Here is a 19,769-nt window from a genome sequence, read left to right on the forward strand (position 1 = left end):
GCAGCAGCTAACTTAGCCATTGCGAAAGAAAACAAAGTTCTGGCAGACGCGTTGATGAACTGGAGCATACAGAGATGCAGGCGACGATTTTAAGGCTGCAGAGGGCGGGAACTCTCAAAGTCAGTAGTTCAAACGACAAGTCCAAGGACGAAAAGGAGAGTGGAGTGAAGAGATTATTTCAAAGGACCAGCTTGAGGAATGGTGGGCGTAAGAAGGAGTCGGAAGGTCGTGTCGGTGACAACAAGGATAGGAATAACGGGGAATATGCGGAAACTACCCTGGGGGCGGAGCAAGTCACATCAAATCAAGCAATGCGAGAACAAAAGAAACAAAATCAGGCACCAGCTGCAGACACTAATTCGGCTCCCCAAAACCGGCTGGCCTCACAAGCGTCTGACCCATCTCAGACAAAATACTCTCCGGTTTCCGGCAGTTTGCCTGCAGAAACTCCCCTGGATAAGGTACCAACCGGAAACAATGAAGGGTTGATCAAGACAGACGCCGGCCGATCTGCAACATCAGATTCCGAAAGCGTCCAAGAGAATATCGAGGATGGAAACAAAGAAGAGGCAGAAGAGCTTGTTGCAGAGAATTCCAGTCTACTAGACAAAAGTATACAACATCAACAGGGACCGCCAGAAGAATCAGCTTCCAAAAAAAGCGAGGCCATTAATGTCGATGAACCGAAACCAAGCTTTCCTATTACCAAAGCGAGTGATATTCATGGATTTCTACAAGCTTGGACATTCAGCATACTTCCTGGCCTGAGCTCCGGCTTTGGTGCTTCTCTAGGCATCGTAGAACTCACTTTGCTGGAAACAGAGATCCGCACCCTTCTACAAAAGCAAGATGCACAAAAATGTAGTCCATTGAAGACTTTGCATGACCTTAACAGCTACCAACGGCATCTCATCCTCGCTCATATCGATTCCAGAGACGCTAAGTTGCTACATGTAGATGTATGGCACAAAGAGAGCATACCTACCGTCTTTGGTCAGCTCGACATTGAGACCTTGATTTGGATTACATCTTCACCGGAAAAGAGAGAAGGGCCTGTTGACATCGAGGCTCTCTTTAGTGAGAAAGAAGCTATTCCAAGCGAGCCGAAGGAGCCCATCAACTTCAAAGATGCTGTAGGAAGGAAATTCACTTTTCCATATCATCTAATCAAGTCATGGAAGGTAAGCTGTCACCACGCACCCCTCACACATGTACTCGTTCCACCGCAGCTAACCCACCACTATAGGGCATGGAAGAACTCATCAAGCAAGCCTTCCTCCATGTCGATGTAATTGGGCCTCATGTTCACCAAGGCCATTACGATCTTGTCGGGCCCGACGGCCAAGTCATCCTGCCACAGGTCTGGCAAGCCCTAGTACAGCCGGGTTGGAATGTGACCATGCACATGTGGCCTATGCCCGAGGCCTCTCAACATGCACCTCCGCCTGGACCTCCGGATTCACTTCGACAACCCCCCTCCAACCCCACCTCTCCTACCAGCTCCGCTTGAATCAACACTCCTTCCTGTTGATGTTTTGGATGATAGGGGATCGAAAACCGGAAGGAAGACAAATTCGGATGCTACGCTTCTGTGAAAATAGAGAACAATGCTGGATGGGTACCGTAAAGGCACGTTGAGCTTGATCGGGCTTGCCGACGACTGACAGAAGACATCAAGAGAGGTTACAGGGTCGAGAATACCGCGTACGACGGAACATACAAGGGTCTGTCGCGAAGTAACAAGTGCTACACTACTCAGTTTTCTATACCATAAATGTCCTTCCTACGTTATACATCTCGACAGCCATTCAAAACATCTTCAACTTGGGGTTTTTTTTTCATGCGGAATTTTGACTTTCTACTATGGAGTTGTACGCCATTAAAGATATCTTTGACATGCTTAAAACTATTTCATCAATTTTTATCAAGGGCATACGCGAAAATAAGAAAGAAGCGCTTATCTTCTGATACAACCTGACTGGAATTCCTACACCAATCCCTACACATTCGTTCGTCTGTGCCAGACCGCAATACATCATAGCAAAGCCGGCAAATGATGCTTCGGGCCGTGCAAATGAGTTCCACATAAACTGAGAGGACCGGGAATCTAAGCCGAAAAAAGCAACTAAAATCTCACATCCTCCTTCTTCTTCTTTTTTTTTGATCCCGAAATCCACAAACATCTAGGCCGTTTGTATAGGGTTATAGTCCTCCTATTCGTTAGTTATAAATAGTGAATAATGATCTGCTGTGTAGTGTAAAGTGATTGCAAGAATCTATACGAAACTCGATCTTGTCGAGCATCTCACGTTATTGCCATGGAGCGTTACTTGCCTTGATCTGTGCGGGTGTTCGATGCACAACATAAGCATGTATTCCCAGCCTAATGGGTTTTTAGACTTTTCCGTTGGTGGTAGTATGTGTAATTGTTATTCCCTCTCGGCCTACCTTACATTACATTCATGTCTGAATACGTTTCGGGCCTTCTCTCTACATTACCCCTTGATCTTGATTGTTCCCCCACACTATGAGGAGACTTCTTACTGGGCACATCGGACGTTAAGTATGATGTAAGATGCTCGGACAGCTGCGGAGGGGCGGAAGGCTATTGAGTACCCGTACACAAGGTATTTCGTCACGCTACAAGACAGGGGTGTTTATCAATGCAACGCTCTTCGTAATATTCTGTCTAGCACGGTGATGTAGGTCTTCTTTCTCCTCTCTTTCTCCTCTTTTAGTCTTTGTTCTAAAACACACAAGTGAAGTTACAAAAAGACAAAAAAAGGAGTGCAGAAAGAGAGAGGCAGAAGAAGAGGTGGAAAAGCGTATTTTTTTTTCTTTATCTCTTCTAGTGCCTATTTTAAGCAGCGCCCCTCTGCTTATGGGGCGAGGAACGCTTTTTGTAGGGATGCTCAATGATCTTCGCTCTATTGGATTGCTGGAAATAGACAAAACAACAGAAGCGGGATTTGAATTTCGATATTGGCTTAGAAGAGACAAGCATGTTCGGTCACTTTTCGTAGAGCTGACAATCACATGTACCAAAGAGTTGGGCTGATCTTCCACGTCAGTGTTTGTTTTTGTAGGCTGAAGAGAACTATTTAACTAGAGGCATTCGTTCTCTATCACCTTTTTCGCTTTGCTAGCATGGATGCCTACTATCCAAGCAGCCTCGTATTGCGGCACTGTAAGTCTTGATTCCTTGGGTGAGGATAGGAAAACACACTAGAACGATTGGAGGTATTTATGCAGAGCGAAATCTTCTCGTCTTCAACATTCAGAGTTGCGATAGGGAGAATGTAGCTTAGCTATTAAGAAGAACCTCTCCAGGGTTCCAAGTGTTGGTTTCTTGCTTGGTATATTGTGCCGGTGCACAGTGACCCTGTGTACTGGCACGAAATACGCTGATACCAGACAAATCCTTGCTAACGGTATTGAAGTGTGAGCAATAGGGCAACAAACAAATCCTTTACTATCGCGGTGATCATAACACGCACGCGAGGTATTGCACAACCTTCTGCGATGTAAACCAGCTTATCGCTCATTCACAAGCCTGTTGCGTATGTGCTGCTATTACATGCTAGCGTCTAACAGCAGTCTTGGCATGATTGCAACCACGTGACTTATTGTCTCGCGCTAATGGGTGCCTGGTTCCTCTATTCCCTTTGATGCAAGATTACCATGTCTTGTTAACCTTTCGAATCCTTGGATCCGTTTTCTCGATTGTTACTACTGCTATTGCGTCATATTCTATTAAGATCAGGGCTATGTAACAAAGTGTGTGTGTGTAAGTATACATGCGAGGTGGCGAGCTTCACCAGGGCGGGGGTGCCACGGGCCAACACAGCCACAGCCCAGCCCCAGGCCTCCCAGAATGACTGCCTGCATCAAATCAAGTTGTCATAGAGTTAAGAACCACCAAATAAGTGAAGCCAAACCTCACTGTAGCCCGGGCCTCTGGTAACACCATGCGGAAACGCTATCGCGCCTGTGAAGAATGTCACCGTCTCAAAATCAAATGCGACGTGAGCACCTCCCCACAACCAGGCATTTGCGAGCGGTGCCATCGCAACAATCTTGAGTGTGTACCGGCAGCGCCACGCCTACAACGCGACCGCATCAGTGAGCTCGAAGCCCAGGTCCAGGAACTCCAGAATGCGCTGCAGAGACAGTCCCATCAAAACATCTCCACTCCCCCAAGCTGTTCGCCGGGTAGTTTGTCAACGCTAAGCCGTTCGCCCGCAAGCCTCCCCGAAAGCCACCACGACGCCATCTTGTCATTCCTGGATGCACGCATCCCGCTCTACAAGCAGCAACAGCTACTCCACCACTACGCACACCAAGCCGAGACGGCGTGGCCGGCCGTCCGCCTGACTACCAATCTCGAGCTCCACCGAGCAAAATCCCCGGTCCTGCTGGTGGCTGCGCTAGTTTTCACCATCACGCAAGAGGCCCAGGGCGTTGACCTGGATCTGCACGATGAGCTTGTTCGAGAAGCCATGCGCATCCTTGGCGACGAGGTGATTGCCCGAGGGCAGCGGTCGCTTGAGCTCGTGCAAGCTCTGCTCCTGCCCGCTTTCTACACCAAGAGTACACGCAACGGCCAGCAAGGAAGCTGCTATCAGATCCTCCAACTAGCCACTGACATGGCTATCGATCTCGGAATTGCTGGAGGCTCGCTGCAGCCGACGCCTCCGGCATTCTTTTGCAGGCTCGAGGATACGGCATCACTCGAGGCACGCCGTACTTGGATAGCGTGCTACATTGCAACCTCTACTTCGTCCATGAGCACCCGCCGACCCAGCCCCGTTCCTTGGGATGCTTACTTGGATGAGTGTGTCGGGTACCTGGAGAGCAACGGCGATGCATCCGACCTGCTGTTTTGTCAGATTGCGCGTATCACTCAGCTGGACCAGGAAATCTCCAACCACCTGTGCCTCTGCCAGATATCTACCTTTGTGGATGGAAACGACTACAACGTCTACGCAGTCATTGATGCACTCAGGCTGAAACTTGATGCATGGGCAGCTCAGATCCCACCGAGTCTCGCACATTCCAAGATACTCAGAGTATACTGGCACGTATCCATGATACACCTGTATGAGCTTGTGCTACACACTCCCACCAACAAGGCATCCTTTGCGTCGCCGTTTATCCCCGGACGCATTCCAGTCAAGGACTTTCCAAAGCCTGCCATGATCATCCCTCCGCTGCGGGACGCGCTGCAAGCTCTCGTGCAAAACTGTCATGGTGTAATAGAAACAGCAGCCGAAATGGACCCTGGTCTGGTTATCGGTCTACCCTCGTTTTGCTTTGCGCCAGCCGTCTTGCATGCTCTTTTTGTGCTCGTCACTACCCTGGTAGCGGCCAACGACCCAGAGAACACATATGGTCAATGCTTGCCGAAAGACTGTTTCCGTATCGAAGAATGTGGCCTTAGACTGCGGAACCTGGTAGCGCCTATGAAGGTTCTCGATCCAACGCTGAGCTGCTTTACGACACGCATGATCGACGCAACGGGGTGGCTGGAGGAATGGTATAACGATTTCAAGGAAATTCTGCGCAGATATGAGGCAAGTGTTGCCACTTCGTAATCAACTACGGCACCCTTACATTGTGTCCCTTTAATAGCGGCTGAGTAGGCCGGCGAATTTTGACCGCTCAGCATGTGGTGTCTGTGTTCTGATTGGTGCGTGACTTCACTCTGCATTACTACCGAGAAGCATGCAGTCGGTAAGGAGCAGCCGAGCGCGGTGAAATCTAGCCGTTGCTTGGCGGCCATTCGACGTCATGCCCCGCCAGGCATGTCCTCAACACAAAAAGTAATACATGCCCGTGCGCCGCATAATCCTACTGCATTAAGGCAGTAGCCGTACTAAGACTAGTATAGGCGCTGTGTATGCCTAATACCCATTGTTCCTACCGTAGGCCAGATGCAACGGGAGAGTAAGATCCAACTTGGATACAGATGAAACCCACGACTGCTACAACTACACAAACGCCGTCTCGATTGAGCAAAGCACTCTTGATTCTGTGGGCTACATTGTTGTAGGATCTTGACGTCTCCACCTGTGATAAAAGTGATAAAGCGATCGTAGACAACCATTTATCACTCATGACATATGAACCAAGGACACGACAGCCCGTAGTGTTAACCAGCAAGTACGCTACATCCACCATCGTCTGAGAGTCTCGATCTGACCCTAACCTGCAAGTAAAACCCCATTGAGCCATCCTGGTCGGAACCATCCACATCACCTATCGCTGCCATTGCGCTAGGCGCAAACACGAGTGCCTGTCCCGGTTCGAGTTTGATAATCTTCCTGAAGATTTCTCTCGCGGTTTCTTTCCGACTACCACTGGAACGGCCGTCGCGCTGAGCAGCCGAGTCCGATTCGGGCGGTTGTTGCTGCATGAGTGCGATGTGGGCGTCGAGGGCATGCAGCCAGGCAGGCGAGGAAAAGCGGTGTATGATGGTTACCGTGCAGAGATCGAGAAAGGCCGGTGCTATGGTTGGTTCTTGCGTAGACACGAATATGCGTGCTCCGAGGTGGCGTTGAAGCCGCACGGTTGATAGGAGGGAATGGGTGAGGACGGAGGATTCGGGAGAGCTGGTCATGTACTGATGTCACGGTTATTCTCCGGGTAATCAGGCTTCCTGTAGCGTTCATACTGACCTTATGGGCCTCGTCGAGAGCAATGACACGGCCGCAGACTATCTTTTGTTCGAGAAACAAGCTTAGGCATATGTTGAATAGCGAGCAAGCAGTCTCTGGCGAAACGCAAGGGCAGGAGAGATCGACTATTGTTAGTAAGCCAGGCTGTATCTTGGTCAACTTTGTCATACAGTATGATGCATAACTCTCCTACCTGATTTGTCCAGATCGTACCTTTGTGGCTTTGTTGTTTTTCCTCCTTTCTCATGTCTCCCATAGGTGGCATAAAGCTCTCAAGCATAGCAAGGCGCTGGCTAAGGGGTGCAAGTTGAGCTGGCGAAAGATCTGCCGCCAAAATCTCTGCTTTGAATGTCTGGTAGTCGAATCGTGCGCCAGTCGCTTGTTGAGACATGCGCATTTCTCTCAGTATGCGAGTGACCGTGTGAACATAGAGAGGAATACTCCCTTCTTCTGGTTTGACGGCCATAAGATCTAGGATGCGTTTTGTGTTGAGGTCATAGCTGTCGATTTGGAGTGGTTCCACATTGACATTCAGATGCTGATAGGTTCTCTTTCACTTCTGTTAGTACTATAACCTTGTAGCAGGTACAAAACTTGGACTGACCTGGATCGTGCGTATGTTGGTTGGAGCACACACAACTCTCACCTGAACCCCAGACAACGACGCTAGGAATGCTGCCTCGCAAGGTGATCCACCATCGTCCGATATGAAGGTGTCGTAATGAAACAATAATGCTGAAAGAGGCCTTGGTAGTATTGTCGCATCCGAGTCTGCCAAACAGTTCTCCAGCAAACAAGATAACGTATGGCTCTTTCCTGACCCCTGTGAGCCACAAATGAAGATGCTTGAAGGGGTTGTGACATTAAAGAATAATCGTCTGTCCGCATCGTCTTGGTGGAAAGGTGGTGTGTCTGAAGCATCATGACGTTCGAGGGACAGAGCTGCCAACAGTCCACACTGCGATGGTCTCATCTGTGGTGCGACTGGCACATCTTGGGCTAGAGCATGAGTCGTAAATAGTGGAGAGTTGGTCAAGTAATCGATCGTGGCTGAATTCTCGCTGTTGTTGTCGGGTAATAGAAGAGCATGACGCTCCCGCACAGGTGTGGTCACTAAGACATTCAAGTCAAGATTCTCCATTGCAGTAGTGATATATCTATTTGAGGGTGAATGGAATGCCTTTCGATTTTATATGTTTGGGCATCTTTCAGATGAGGTTGTCCCTGTGAAGAATATGCAGAACTATACAGATAACTCAAAAGCACTTTGGATCACAATCTCATCAAGTTCGTTGTAGAGTATAGACATTGCTTGTAGTTGAAAGCAAAGTTAATGTGAAGATACGGATAAAAGCTCGCTCACCGATTGCGCATATTCGCTAATCTAGAGGGGAGATAAGCAAGCTTCAATTGACAAAAAGAATAAGATACGCACGTATTCACTGATCTGCGGGGAGATAAGCAAACACTCGCTAATCTGCAGGCGATAAGCGCACAATCGATAATTCGAGTGACAAGCATGATTAGCAGTTAAGGATAGCGTCGCTGATACCCTGTTCATGTGTAACAGATGCACAAGTAATGGACACCATTGCGTAGAAAGATCCGTGATGTGTCTGACGTGTGAATGCAGAAAAAGCAACTCCATGAGATGCAACAGCATGCCAACGAATCCATCCCACATTCTTTTTCCTCTCAGTCTCTCTCACCTTGCTTCATTTATGGTTCTTACTATTTCTAGACTTTAGTTTTTTTACATCATTAATTGTCTTAGGCGACATGGCAGCTGGTCCACCAGAGTACATAACTTCCCTTCAAAACAATTTGGACTATCACTTCTCAAACATAAGACTTCTTGTTGAGGCACTTCGAGCACCAGGCGCTGGGTGCAACACACCAAACAATGTCCAAGACCCAGATGGATACAGACGCCTAAGCCAGCTTGGAGAGAGTGTCATTCATCTGGTCATTGCCGACGAAGGCTACATCAAAGGCCATGAGCGAGGTAGGTACTCCAATTGTAGCACCGTCAAGATCTGATGTTCTGTCAGCGACAGTTAGTTTCGAATCCCAAAGCGTCACGCAAAGAGCTTTGACATGCGCAAATCGGATAAACCTTAGCGAATGTATGAGCACGAATCTGAGTCAGCGAGGAACACCGCCGTCGATCAAGATGATTACACAATCCATGATGGCCTTGTGTGCGGCGATATATATTGATTGTGGGCGAGATATTATGCGGCTCAAAGGTGCTCTGCACCATATCGACTTCATAGACAATGCAGATTACGCGAACTCTGATATGGAGAATTGTGCATGAGTAAGGTGTGGGAAAAGTGTGTATCAGTGTTACATGATAAGGGGTTGAGATCTGGAACGCCAGCATCAGATAGTTGTATTTAATACTAAGATGACTCTTCACTCTACCACTCTATTCCTACAAGCAAGCACGATCTCTTAGTAGTGTTAAGTATACCTAGAGTCTATTATCTAGACATCGATTGTAAGCTCCAGCCCTACAACTTTTGTCATTATTCAAAGATTCAAGGCAATCATAGTTTATTACACACGTGTCGTGTTTACTATTCTTATTATCATTTATTATTACTAATGACAAAATATTTGCTTTAACTTGAAGCTCCAAATACAAGTCCATCCTAAGTACCCCTTGACTCTTAGTATTTCAATCTATTTATGTAGTTAGGTAATTTGCTAAACAATTGGAAATGCTGTGTCATTGATGCCGTATAACTGAGCCATGAAAGATTATATTGCAGCGAAACTTGAGTACTATGTTTTACAGCTCCTAGTCAAGCCACACAGCCTCATAAGGCGCTGCATTATCAGGATAGTGCAAAGCAGCCACCTGTGTCAGATTCCGGGTACTAGGCAACCACCCGAGGATATACATGTACCCCTCTTGCGTATCTGACAAATACATGTAGTCAGTAAGGCCGGTTGGGTCAGCATTGGTTTCGTCCTCCCAAAAGGCCACGCGAAGCCCCGCAGCAGAACCGAATGTAAGTGGCGCCTCGTAGTATGTCAAGGCATCAGTAGACACGAGCCTGCCTTTATCGTCGAGCGCAAACTGTAGGCTGTCATTTATTACCACACCAACGCCAAACAATGATTCTACTTGATCAAAAATGCTCAGTACATCTATCCAGCGCGCTCATTGACAGCAACCGTGGTAAACATCCTCTGCATCGTTGCCGCAGCCTGCATGGCTTACCTTCCCCGATCCAATACCTGGGGCCGACTCATCAGTTTCTGGCTTGTAAACGCGCAATCTGTCGGCTTCACTGTATCGCTCACCACACTCTCCTCCAACATGGCTGGATACACGCATCGCTCACTAGCCAGCGCTCTGGTTTTCACCGCGTACTGCTGGGGCAACTTTGCCGGTCCGTTTGTGGTGGATGCAAAGGAGGCGCCCAGGTACGAGGGTGCGACAATTGGGTTGTTGGTTGGTTACAGTATTAAGACTGGATGTCACCTTGCTTTGCTCGGTAAGAGACAATTGTACTTGGTGCAATTAGACTCTTGTTCGGTTTCTAACACTTGTGTGTTACAGATTACATGTTCTTCACCAATACGCGTCGCAACCGAGTATATGGCCCGCCGAATAAGGAAGCAAGTGACGAGGCTGGAATGCGAGATCAGACTGAGTTTGCAAATGAAGACTTTTGATACGTACTTTAGTTTTACGAAGATAGTACGTAGGGACTTTCTTGGTTTCTCCTTGTTTGGCCACTGCACCATTTCTGAGCCAAAATGCTGTGTCTAGCCACTACAAAGATTCACTGAATATTCGATACAATGAATTGTCGTACATAAAGCTACCTCCACGGACGATTTCATTTAGTTGTTTTTTTTTGCCGAGGGGGTGCAAGCGCGGTGAAATCTTGCCGTCGCTTGGCGCCTAGTAGTACGACTTTACACGTCATGCCCCGCCTGGCTTCAAGCTTAGGACTGCATGTGCTAATTTCAAAGGGCAGTAGACTACGTACATCACATGGGTCGGTTAGAATAGACCATCTGCCTTTCCGTACTCTATTCAGTGCCAGCAGCACACCATACTGATGCGTACAACTCTCTGCAGAATGACGTACTCTATTGTTGGCAAAGGGTTGCAAACAGGGCCATGGTCGTATATGGTCTACACAGCCTCAATATGCACAACACAAAACGCCACAAGTACCTCACAACATGCAAACTCAACGTGCCCGCAGCCGCAGGAACTTGGCCGTTGGCCTGGCCCCTGGCGAGTTTTCGCCGTTGCTCCAGCCAAGAATCCTCACTGGCACGCGCTGCACGGAAGTGGAACGGCTTGGCAAGGCCCTCCGCCCGCCTATTCGTCCCATAGTATACAACTACGACTGTAGGATCATGCACATTTGCAAATCCTGTCTCTACCTGCGTCTTTACATAGTGGGAAGCCTCAAAAAGAAAGCAATTAGGCCTGGGGACTTCCAAATCTAGTCAGTGGCATCACTACAACCACTGTGCTGCGCCCCCGATCACAACCTCTCGAGAAGAAACAACAGCATCGGCTACAGAGTCGTAGATGTCATTCTGTCAGCATTGCGTACCAATTGAGGTTGTAGGTGTTGCTAGGTTTGGTGTTGTACATTCTATAGTTGATGAACGAAATGCGTATATAAAGGCAGAGTAGCAGCATCACCAAGAACCTCACACACCAGCACACAACCAAACAAGCAAGCCTTCTCTTCTCCCTAGTACCAAACGCTTTTCTTTACCCCTTCTTACTCTAACCATCCCCACAAACCCCCAACCATGCGCCCCTCCCGCATCTGGGCCTCCGCCCTCACCCTGAGCACAACCCTCGCCCAAGGCGACCTCGCCGCCCTCCTCTCCTCCCAACCCGACCTCAGCGAACTCCTCGCCCTCGTCTCCCTCATCGACGGTCTCGCGCCCACCCTCTCCTCCGCCACAAATATCACCATTTTCGCCCCGACAAACGCCGCTTTCGCCGCCGTCCCCCGCGACATCCCCGAGGGCCAGGCCATCGAGTTCAAAAACGATACTGCGGCTATTGGGGCGCTGCTTGCGAATCACGTCTTCAAGGGCGTGTATCCGGCGGAGGTGGTGACGGAGATCCCGACGTTTGCGCAGACGCTGCTGAATAGCTCGTACGTTAATGCTATCCAACCTTTTTCGGATTTTACAGGCGGAGCGTATAATGGACTTGTGAAAAATGGGGAAGAGGTGTGTGTGTTGAGCGGAGAGCAGACGATTTCGAAGGTGATAGAAGCTGTGAGTTTCCTTTGTCCATTTCCCTCTTTTTCCCTTTCTTCACTGTCTCGGTGTATCACACTTCATCGGGGGGCGAGGAACTGATATAGGAAAAAAGGATATCAAACTCGGCGAGGGAATCACGATTCACAAGGTTGACACGGTGCTTTCGTTTGGCGCCCCCTTCCAACTCTTCACCTACCGCGCCGGCTACACCGCCATGAATGGCGCTTTGCAAGCAGCGCAGCTTGCCATCGATTTTGGACTCAACGGGCCCGACCAGGTCGGGCTGAATATATCTGACTTTACTATTTTCGTGCCGGATAACGCGGCGTTTGAAAATATCGGATCCGTCGTCGGTTCCGCGGACAAAGAGACGCTCCAGACGGTGCTGAAGCACCACATCATACCCAAGAACGTTATTTTCTCGCCTAGCCTGGGTAACGTGACGGTGAAGAGCATGGCGGATGAGGACTTGGTGTTTACGGTGCTACCGGATGGCAGTGCGTGGGTGAATGGAGCAAAGATTACGTTTGTGAACACGATTTTGTACAATGGCGTGGCACATGTGGTTGATGGGTATGTATCCTCACCTTTCTTATTCCCCCTTTCTCTTCTGTTGTTGCTTGCGTCGAATCAGAAGCTAATCGGAGGGTTGGAAAATAGTGTCTTAAATCCCCTGGCGCCATTCGACCGCGCATCACTTCAGCCAGAAGCCCCAGCAGCCGAACGCACGGCGTTTCCCAGTGCAACCCGTGTGTCGCCGCTGCCGATACCGAGTGCGTCGCTGGCGTTTTTCGGAGATGCAATGACGTATACGACTACGCCTGAGTTGCTGAAGACGCTGGCGCCGCTGGCGGTTCCTACGCCGACGAGTGCGAGTGCTGCTGCGACAAGTAGCTCTGCGTCTATAGTCACGAGTGCGAGTATGAGCGGTGCGGCTACGAGTACCACTCCGCCTATGGAGATGTTTACGGGTGCTGCGGCAGGTGGACTGGCACCAGCGGCTGGTATGGCTGTTGTTGGAGCAGCGGGGCTGGCTGCTGTGTTTTTCTAAGATATGGATGTGCGAAGAAGAGAATGATGGTATAATAAGTCGGATGGCGATGGTATGTACATGGGCATGGTTAGCGAGCATTGCTTACTGCATTCCCTTTAGCTTTGTTTTTTTCTTACCTACTTTGTAATACTTGAACGTAGATGCATTCTTCATTTTAATGTCATGTTTTCTTGCCCCACACTATTTCCCTCTCTTTTCTTCCCAAACATTCCAATTACAGTCTAGGCGAAATCTTGGTTGTGCTTTCGAGGTTGTGGTGGTGAGGAGGAGGAGGTGGTGATGGGTCTGGATGTGCTGCACGTTGTAGAGGGTTGGCGACCTGTATGTCGTAAATTTTGACGGTCCTATTAGAGGCATTGAGCCAGATGAGGCTGGATTCACTAAGTTACACTGGGGACCCAATGATGCTATCTCAAAACCCTCTTCGCTATGGAATCTTGTAAGAAGCCGAATGAGACAGAAATGAGAACACCAGTTCCAGAGAACGGGGTAAGCTTTCTACAATAAAGAACGAGATGTCATCGGCTAATACGTATCAGAACCAAGTACTAACTTTCTCCACCCTCTTTATCGTCCTAGCAACCGCCATGGTCCCAGCTATGATCGGATTCGCCAAGGCCGTGCAAGACGGAGAAACCGGCTTTACGTCCGACGCCGACTTCAGTATTGTCATCCGTGACACTATTATGACGGTTCTTGCCGCGGCGCTCTCAGCAGTTCAGTTGTTCAGATCGCCGCGCAAAGATAGCGCATACAAAATGGCCTGGGTATTCTCGGGTCTAGCCATTTCCCTAGGCGTTACAGCAATCATTTTGTATTCGCTTGTCAACAAGGCCTACAGTTCGCTTTGTGGATTTTTTGCAGTTCTTTTCTGTTGCGTCATTGGCGATTTTGGCTTTGGATGGAGGGAAGGGAGCGCCTCATAGGACGGTCAAGGACGGTGCGAGTACAACGAGCAAAGACAAGAAAACAAGATAGAAGCAATGTTGGTTAACATGTTCGATTAATGAGTTGGAGTCTTTAGTGATCTGAACTGACCAATCAAGCGCCTCGCAAACCCCAGATAACAAGGCCGGAATTGCATCCAAGAGGCCGGAAGTCGAGCGCGCACTTGCGGGGTCTCCTCGGCGCTACGCTGGTTGGCTGCGCTGCCGAGAGGAGAACCGCCCCTTCCCAATACTAGTACTGTAAGACAGGGTTCCTGGGACTTTGTAAACTGGCTGGGGTAAAGTGGGTTGGGGGACTTGTTGAAGGGAAAAGACTGATATAAAGCAATGGATGGCTTTTTGTGATGATGTAGGTTTGGTGCAGATGGTCTTTTTTGGAGGGGAGTGGGTGCGCTGTGGATTTGGTTGGTAAGAGTCGGGCCGAGACAATGAGAAGGTGTGCAAAGGATATGGCGGGTGGTATTGTTGATGGGGAAGAGAGAGGGCGGTAAATAAAATCATGGAATAAAAATACGCATGATTTGTAAAAGATGATTTTTGAAAATGTGCTTCGGAATGATTGCTGAGTTGGATGTTTAGTGCTCTTTGATTCATCTTTTGGCTCTGGTGGGCTGCATCGCGATAACAGTGAATGAGATCAATACTGCGCCGTCACTCGCACCCCTACTATCCAAAATCCGTTTTTTTCTCGAAACAAAGCATGTATGAGACAGTCTCTTCCCTCTCATCTGCAAGAAATGTAGTTAAAGTCTCACTGCCGCCCCAAACCTCCCCTCCAACATCCCCATGTCTTGGCGACGACGAGCTGACCATGAAAATTGGTGCCGGGTGCTCTGGGGAACATGGGGAAACTCAGGCGGGCAGCAGAGAAGGTGTCCGGGTCAAAGTCTGCAAATGGAGACAAGTGATCCAGTCATTACGTACTTCTTATCTTGGTGAGGCCGGTACGTTTCCGTGGCCGGTTTTGATTCCGGCCACGAGATATAAGCGTGCGTTGAGCCCGCCTTTTGACATGTTTCTCTTCAGCACCAACAACAACCATCGGTTCTCGGTCCAGCTCTTTTCTGACTGACGCCTGTTCATCTCGAACATCTTTTTGCCTTCATCATCTCTTGTCTTGCTCATTATGTCTCCCACTTTTGACTTTCCTGTCCTCAAGGACACCCGTCCTGAAGACCGCTCTCTTCCTGCCTTTATGGTGTCAACAACACGAGGCTTCCTCCCTCGTCAAGAGCCTGTTGTTGAGCTTCCAAAAGAGTTTGCAGCTCTTGAGTCGCTCCTGCAACGCATGCCTATCAAGACACTGTCAGGGGAGCCGGGTCTCCTCGCCAACTTCACCTTTGGCGAGACCCTGCTTAAGGAGCTACCTGATCTCTCTGCTGAGGTTGAAAAGTATCGCGATGACCTTGTTGTCATGAATGCATTGTATCGAGACTACTCTTTCCTGGCCTCTGCCTACCTGTTTGAGCCTTGCCATGAGAGGCATGTCAAGGGTGAAGCATATGGCCTGGGTCGCCAGTCGCTGCCGAGATGCATTGCACTGCCTATTGTCAAGGTAGCTGAGATGTATGTTGACCTTTCTTTCTTGAATCCTCTTGTACTTGTGGCTGATGCAAGAGTGTAGTGCTGGCTTCAAGCCGTTCATGGAGTACGCAGGCTCATATGCCCTCTTCAACTATCGCCTCGAAGACCCTTCTCGTGGTCTTGAGTATGATAACCTACGGCTGATTCGTGCTTTTGAGCACGGCTTAGACCCTACCTCATCAGAGGCTGGCTTTGTACTCGTCCACATTGCCATGGTCAAAGAGTCTGGTGCCCTTGTCAAGGGGGCTGCAGACATGATTGAAAGCTGCATGGCGCGTGATCGAGAGGCCTTCAACGATGGTCTACGGACGCTCGTCAGTGGGCTAAGCAAAGTCAACGGGGTCATGAACAGTAAGTGACATGCTCTAACTGGTTTATGGGTTTCTGACCATGGTAGCAATGTGGAAGCGTAGCAAACCTCAGGGATACACAAACTTCCGCACATTCATCTTTGGTATCACGTCACAGTCCATGTTCCCCAACGGAGTCATCTATGAAGGTGTGAGCGAAGAGCCAATGTCCTTCCGCGGCGAGTCTGGCGCCAACGACAGCATGATCCCCATGTGTGACAATCTGCTGCAAGTGCAGATGCCGGAGACACCTCTAACAGATATTCTTCGCGACTTCCGCCAGTACCGCCCTGGCAACCATCGCGAGTTTCTCGAGGCAGTACGCGACTCGGCTGAAGAAGCTGGAGTACGGGAGTTTGCAAAGGGCGACTCCATCTCAGCTGCACTCTATCTTCAAGCTCTCGACCAGGTCCGCGACTTCCGCTGGCGGCACTGGTGCTTCACGCGCGAGTATATTCTCAAGCACACATCGCACCCCACTGCCACGGGTGGTAGTCCGATTGTGACGGTAAGTTTTGGCCTCCATTTCTACTTGGATGTTTGCTGACTGGCGATAGTGGCTACCAAACCAGCTCACGGCGGTGCTCATGCAGATGGCAGATACATTTGAGTACTGCAAGGCGGTCAATGGTGTCAGTGATATTATGGAGGTTGCCAACAACCAGCGCGAGACATTGCAGAAAGAAGTGGCCAAGTATTGCGGCGAGCGGGGGGTCACGGCGACGGCGGCCGCCTCGTGAGGAATCAACGGGGTTGTATATACGCAGTATGTAAGATTAGATGCACCAACACATCACATGACTCTTTTTCTCCCCATGTCTTGTGCGATGCCGTGATACAGATAAGCCTCAGCCGCTAGCGGTGAAGGTCGTGTCGTGTCGTGTTCGTGTCTGCGCCCTTCTTGGCGGCGGCCAGAGTCTGGAGCACGACCAGGATCGGCCATTCATTGAGGGCGCAACTCTAGTGTGGTGGATGACTGCGATGAAGATCACGGCGGTGGTAGCCTTATGGGCGGCGTCGAGGGCGGAGGGTGAGTCAATGGGCGGGTGTCAGCGTCATGGCCTCTATCGATAGCAGCAGCTTAAGTGCCCGTCCGCCCCCGGATTTCCTAGCATCATGCACTTTCCAGCGTCATCCAGCACACGCCACCCTTCATTCCGCACGGCACAACGACTCATGGAACTTCGATTCTTGACCCGCATATCGCGAATACCAACCGTCTTGTTAATACGGCGAACCTTTTGCATACTATACAACACAACCTGACATCGACTACTATCACTCCACCATCCACTACCATCACCATCCCCACACACCCAATGGCTTCACGGCACGAGCCTAAACAGAGCCCAGCAGAGCGGCGCAAGGGCGAGTCGGTGCGTAGCCACCCTGCGACTTATGCGCGGAATCTGACTTGTCGCCACAGGCCCTGAGCGAATTCGCAGACTATGTAGAGAAGCAACAGGCGCTGCGACGCCCCCCGGGTCTTTCCCCCGCCACTCTCGACGACCACGACGAGCTGAGCGTCCTGGACGAATTGGGCCTTTCTGACGACAGCAAACCACATATTCGCCTAAAGACGCTTCTTTCCGACCCTGCAGAAGACAATGTCGCTGCCCTCGCCGAGCATATCAAGGACCGCCTTGCCGAAGGCCATGGCGAGGTTCTGTTTGACGTCGGATTGGAGGACACGGGCGACTCCATGGGCTTCACAAAAGATGTCTGGGATGCGGCCGTGGAGAGAATAGGCACCGTATGTGAGCAGATCAAGGCAGACTACAAGATGCTCCTGACGAGGAACGTTGGTGGTGACATTGAAGTCGGCCCGCGCGATGCCAAAGACACAGGCTGCAGTGGCAAGATGATATTGCGCAAGCGGCCAGAGAGCGTCGACGATGTCATTGAGACGAGGATAGCTGTCGTAGGAAATGGTGAGTTGGCTGGATCGGATCCAATTGCACAAATGCTGACAGCCCCCAGTTGATGCTGGCAAAAGCACCATGTTGGGCGTCTTAGTTAAAGGCGATCTCGATGACGGCCGTGGAAAGGCGCGCGTCAATCTCTTCCGACATAAACACGAGATTGAGAGTGGCCGTACGAGCTCTGTCGGCATGGAGATTATGGGCTTCGACAGCAAGAGCGAGGTAGTCGTCTCGAATGTCCCTGGTCGAAAGCTCACATGGGAGGAAATTGGTCGGCGATCGGTAGGTCCTATCAGTTGTCATATTCAAATCAGCTCTGACATCCACAGGCCAAAGTCATTAGCTTTTCTGATCTCGCAGGACACGAACGGTACCTGCGTACCACGGTGTTTGGCCTGTTGTCGAGCGAGCCTAACTACTGTTTGCTGATGATAGCAGCGAACAATGGACTTGTTGGCATGAGCAAGTGAGTTTACTTTGTGCCCTTCTCTTTCCATTCACTAACCAGTTCAGGGAGCATCTCGGCATTGCACTCGCTATGAAAGTGCCCGTCATGGTTGTCATCACTAAAATCGACATCTGCCCGCCCCAAATTCTCGAGCAGACCATTACACAATTGACAAAAATTCTCAAATCTCCCGGTGCGCACAAGATACCGATCTTCGTTAAGAACCGGGAGGAGTGCATAAACACTGCAACCCAGTTTGTGTCGAGCCGCATTTGTCCCATTTTCCAGGTGTCCAACGTCACTGGCCACAATATTGACCTGGTTCGCATGTTCCTTAACGCACTCCCGCACCATGGCAACTACGACAGCTCTGCGCCCCTCGAGTTCCACGTCAATGACACATTCTCCGTCCCTTTTGTCGGTACCGTTGTGTCAGGAGTTGTCAAGTCTGGCGTCATACACACGGGTGACACCGTGCTAGTTGGCCCAGACAGCCTAGGCCAATTCCAAACCACAAAAGTGCGTTCCATCGAGCGCAAACGAATACAGGTCCCCGGATGCTCCGCCGGCCAATCAGCCAGTCTCGCCCTCCGCAACGTCCGCCGGAAAGATGTCCGCAAAGGCATGGTCGTCCTCCACAAACCCGACAAACCCGACCCCACAACCGGCATCTTGCCTAACCCCAAAGTCTACCGCGAATTTGTTGCCGAAGTCCTCATCCTCTCCCACGCAACCACCATCAAAACAAAATACCAAGCCATGCTCCACGTGGGACCCGTCTCTCAGACATGCGCCATCATTGATATTGATCGCCAGTACATTCGCACCGGTGACCGTGCTCAAGTCGCTTTCCGATTTGTCCAGCGCCCGGAATATCTTACTGTTGGCGATCGCATTCTTTTCCGTGAAGGAAGGACGAAAGGTCTGGGCATCGTGAAGAGAGTCGGGTATGATCCCAAACATCCGCTTAACCCGGAGTTGCACAAGGAGAAGGAAAAGGAGAAGGAGAACCAGCGTGAGGCAATCAAGACGTGAGGATGTTGTAGAGGTGGGCGATGTAATAGGCGTGTATTTAGTGTTGATTACGTCGTTATATAGTCGGTTAATCACGATTATGAATCTCTGAAGCGAAGAAGTTAAAATGTCAGATTGCCATATTTTTTGAGCTTTTTCTAATCCATCTATACACCATTTCCCCCTCCCTCCAAGAAACCAAAGGAAATTATACAAAAAAGCCTACGACTCTCTCTACTCTTGCATGTGTTCTGTTTTTTTTTCCTTTCCATTCAAAATGAAAAATGAAAACTCAATACAAAACACAGCAGAACCGTGAAGACGTGATATGGATTTCCCCTTCCCTCCCCCCAAGTTCTCCACGTACAAACGAGGGGACTAGTTAAAATGATTTACAAAAAAAAAAGGGTTGGAAAAAGAGGAAGAAAAAAAAGAATTGTATCCACCGTCCCACCCGATCTAGACAACCTTGACACCCTCGCACTCGCCTCCAAAATCCCCGCACCTTCTT

General features: G+C 49.7%; 7 protein-coding genes across 7 annotated transcripts; 6 read left to right on the forward strand and 1 right to left on the reverse strand.

Annotated features, from left to right (window-relative positions):
• Nucleotides 1-74: 74 nt before the first annotated feature.
• On the forward strand, nt 75-1,510 carry PSV08DRAFT_377984 (uncharacterized protein; the record flags this gene model as incomplete). The annotated part of the gene is made up of 2 exons (XM_014227477.2): nt 75-1,181; nt 1,247-1,510. The coding sequence occupies 2 exons, from the start codon at nt 75-77 to the stop codon at nt 1,508-1,510; spliced, it is 1,371 nt and encodes a 456-aa protein (XP_014082952.2).
• Nucleotides 1,511-3,688: 2,178 nt separating this feature from the next.
• Nucleotides 3,689-5,617, forward strand: PSV08DRAFT_364057 (uncharacterized protein). The gene has a single exon (XM_014227476.2). The coding sequence runs from the start codon at nt 3,969-3,971 to the stop codon at nt 5,592-5,594; it is 1,626 nt and encodes a 541-aa protein (XP_014082951.1). The 5' UTR covers nt 3,689-3,968; the 3' UTR covers nt 5,595-5,617.
• A 511-nt stretch (nt 5,618-6,128) lies between these two features.
• Nucleotides 6,129-7,818, reverse strand: PSV08DRAFT_377985 (uncharacterized protein; the record flags this gene model as incomplete). Its single annotated transcript, XM_066093339.1, has 4 exons — nt 6,129-6,622; nt 6,678-6,821; nt 6,871-7,227; nt 7,282-7,818. 4 exons carry the CDS (start codon nt 7,816-7,818, stop codon nt 6,152-6,154), a joined length of 1,509 nt encoding a protein of 502 aa, XP_065948850.1. The 3' UTR covers nt 6,129-6,151.
• A 1,914-nt stretch (nt 7,819-9,732) lies between these two features.
• Nucleotides 9,733-10,266, forward strand: PSV08DRAFT_316126 (uncharacterized protein; the record flags this gene model as incomplete). The annotated part of the gene is made up of 1 exon (XM_014227473.2): nt 9,733-10,266. A coding segment is annotated over exon 1 (366 nt), but the record flags the coding sequence as incomplete, so codon positions are not given.
• A 1,208-nt stretch (nt 10,267-11,474) lies between these two features.
• PSV08DRAFT_184562 (FAS1 domain-containing protein) lies at nt 11,475-12,990 on the forward strand (the record flags this gene model as incomplete). Its single annotated transcript, XM_014227472.1, has 4 exons — nt 11,475-11,954; nt 12,052-12,512; nt 12,600-12,839; nt 12,882-12,990. 4 exons carry the CDS (start codon nt 11,475-11,477, stop codon nt 12,988-12,990), a joined length of 1,290 nt encoding a protein of 429 aa, XP_014082947.1.
• A 432-nt stretch (nt 12,991-13,422) lies between these two features.
• PSV08DRAFT_377998 (uncharacterized protein) lies at nt 13,423-13,968 on the forward strand (the record flags this gene model as incomplete). Its single annotated transcript, XM_014227471.2, has 2 exons — nt 13,423-13,482; nt 13,533-13,968. 2 exons carry the CDS (start codon nt 13,423-13,425, stop codon nt 13,917-13,919), a joined length of 447 nt encoding a protein of 148 aa, XP_014082946.1. The 3' UTR covers nt 13,920-13,968.
• Nucleotides 13,969-15,066: 1,098 nt separating this feature from the next.
• PSV08DRAFT_206503 (uncharacterized protein) lies at nt 15,067-19,388 on the forward strand (the record flags this gene model as incomplete). The annotated part of the gene is made up of 9 exons (XM_014227470.1): nt 15,067-15,506; nt 15,565-15,875; nt 15,922-16,382; nt 16,432-16,587; nt 16,987-17,250; nt 17,301-17,805; nt 17,855-18,078; nt 18,126-18,262; nt 18,310-19,388. The coding sequence occupies 9 exons, from the start codon at nt 15,067-15,069 to the stop codon at nt 19,277-19,279; spliced, it is 3,468 nt and encodes a 1,155-aa protein (XP_014082945.1). The 3' UTR covers nt 19,280-19,388.
• Nucleotides 19,389-19,769: the final 381 nt, after the last annotated feature.

This window comes from Bipolaris maydis (assembly GCF_028858645.1).
Source record: "Bipolaris maydis strain C4 unplaced genomic scaffold PSV08scaffold_10, whole genome shotgun sequence".
Classification (NCBI taxonomy): domain Eukaryota; kingdom Fungi; phylum Ascomycota; class Dothideomycetes; order Pleosporales; family Pleosporaceae; genus Bipolaris; species Bipolaris maydis.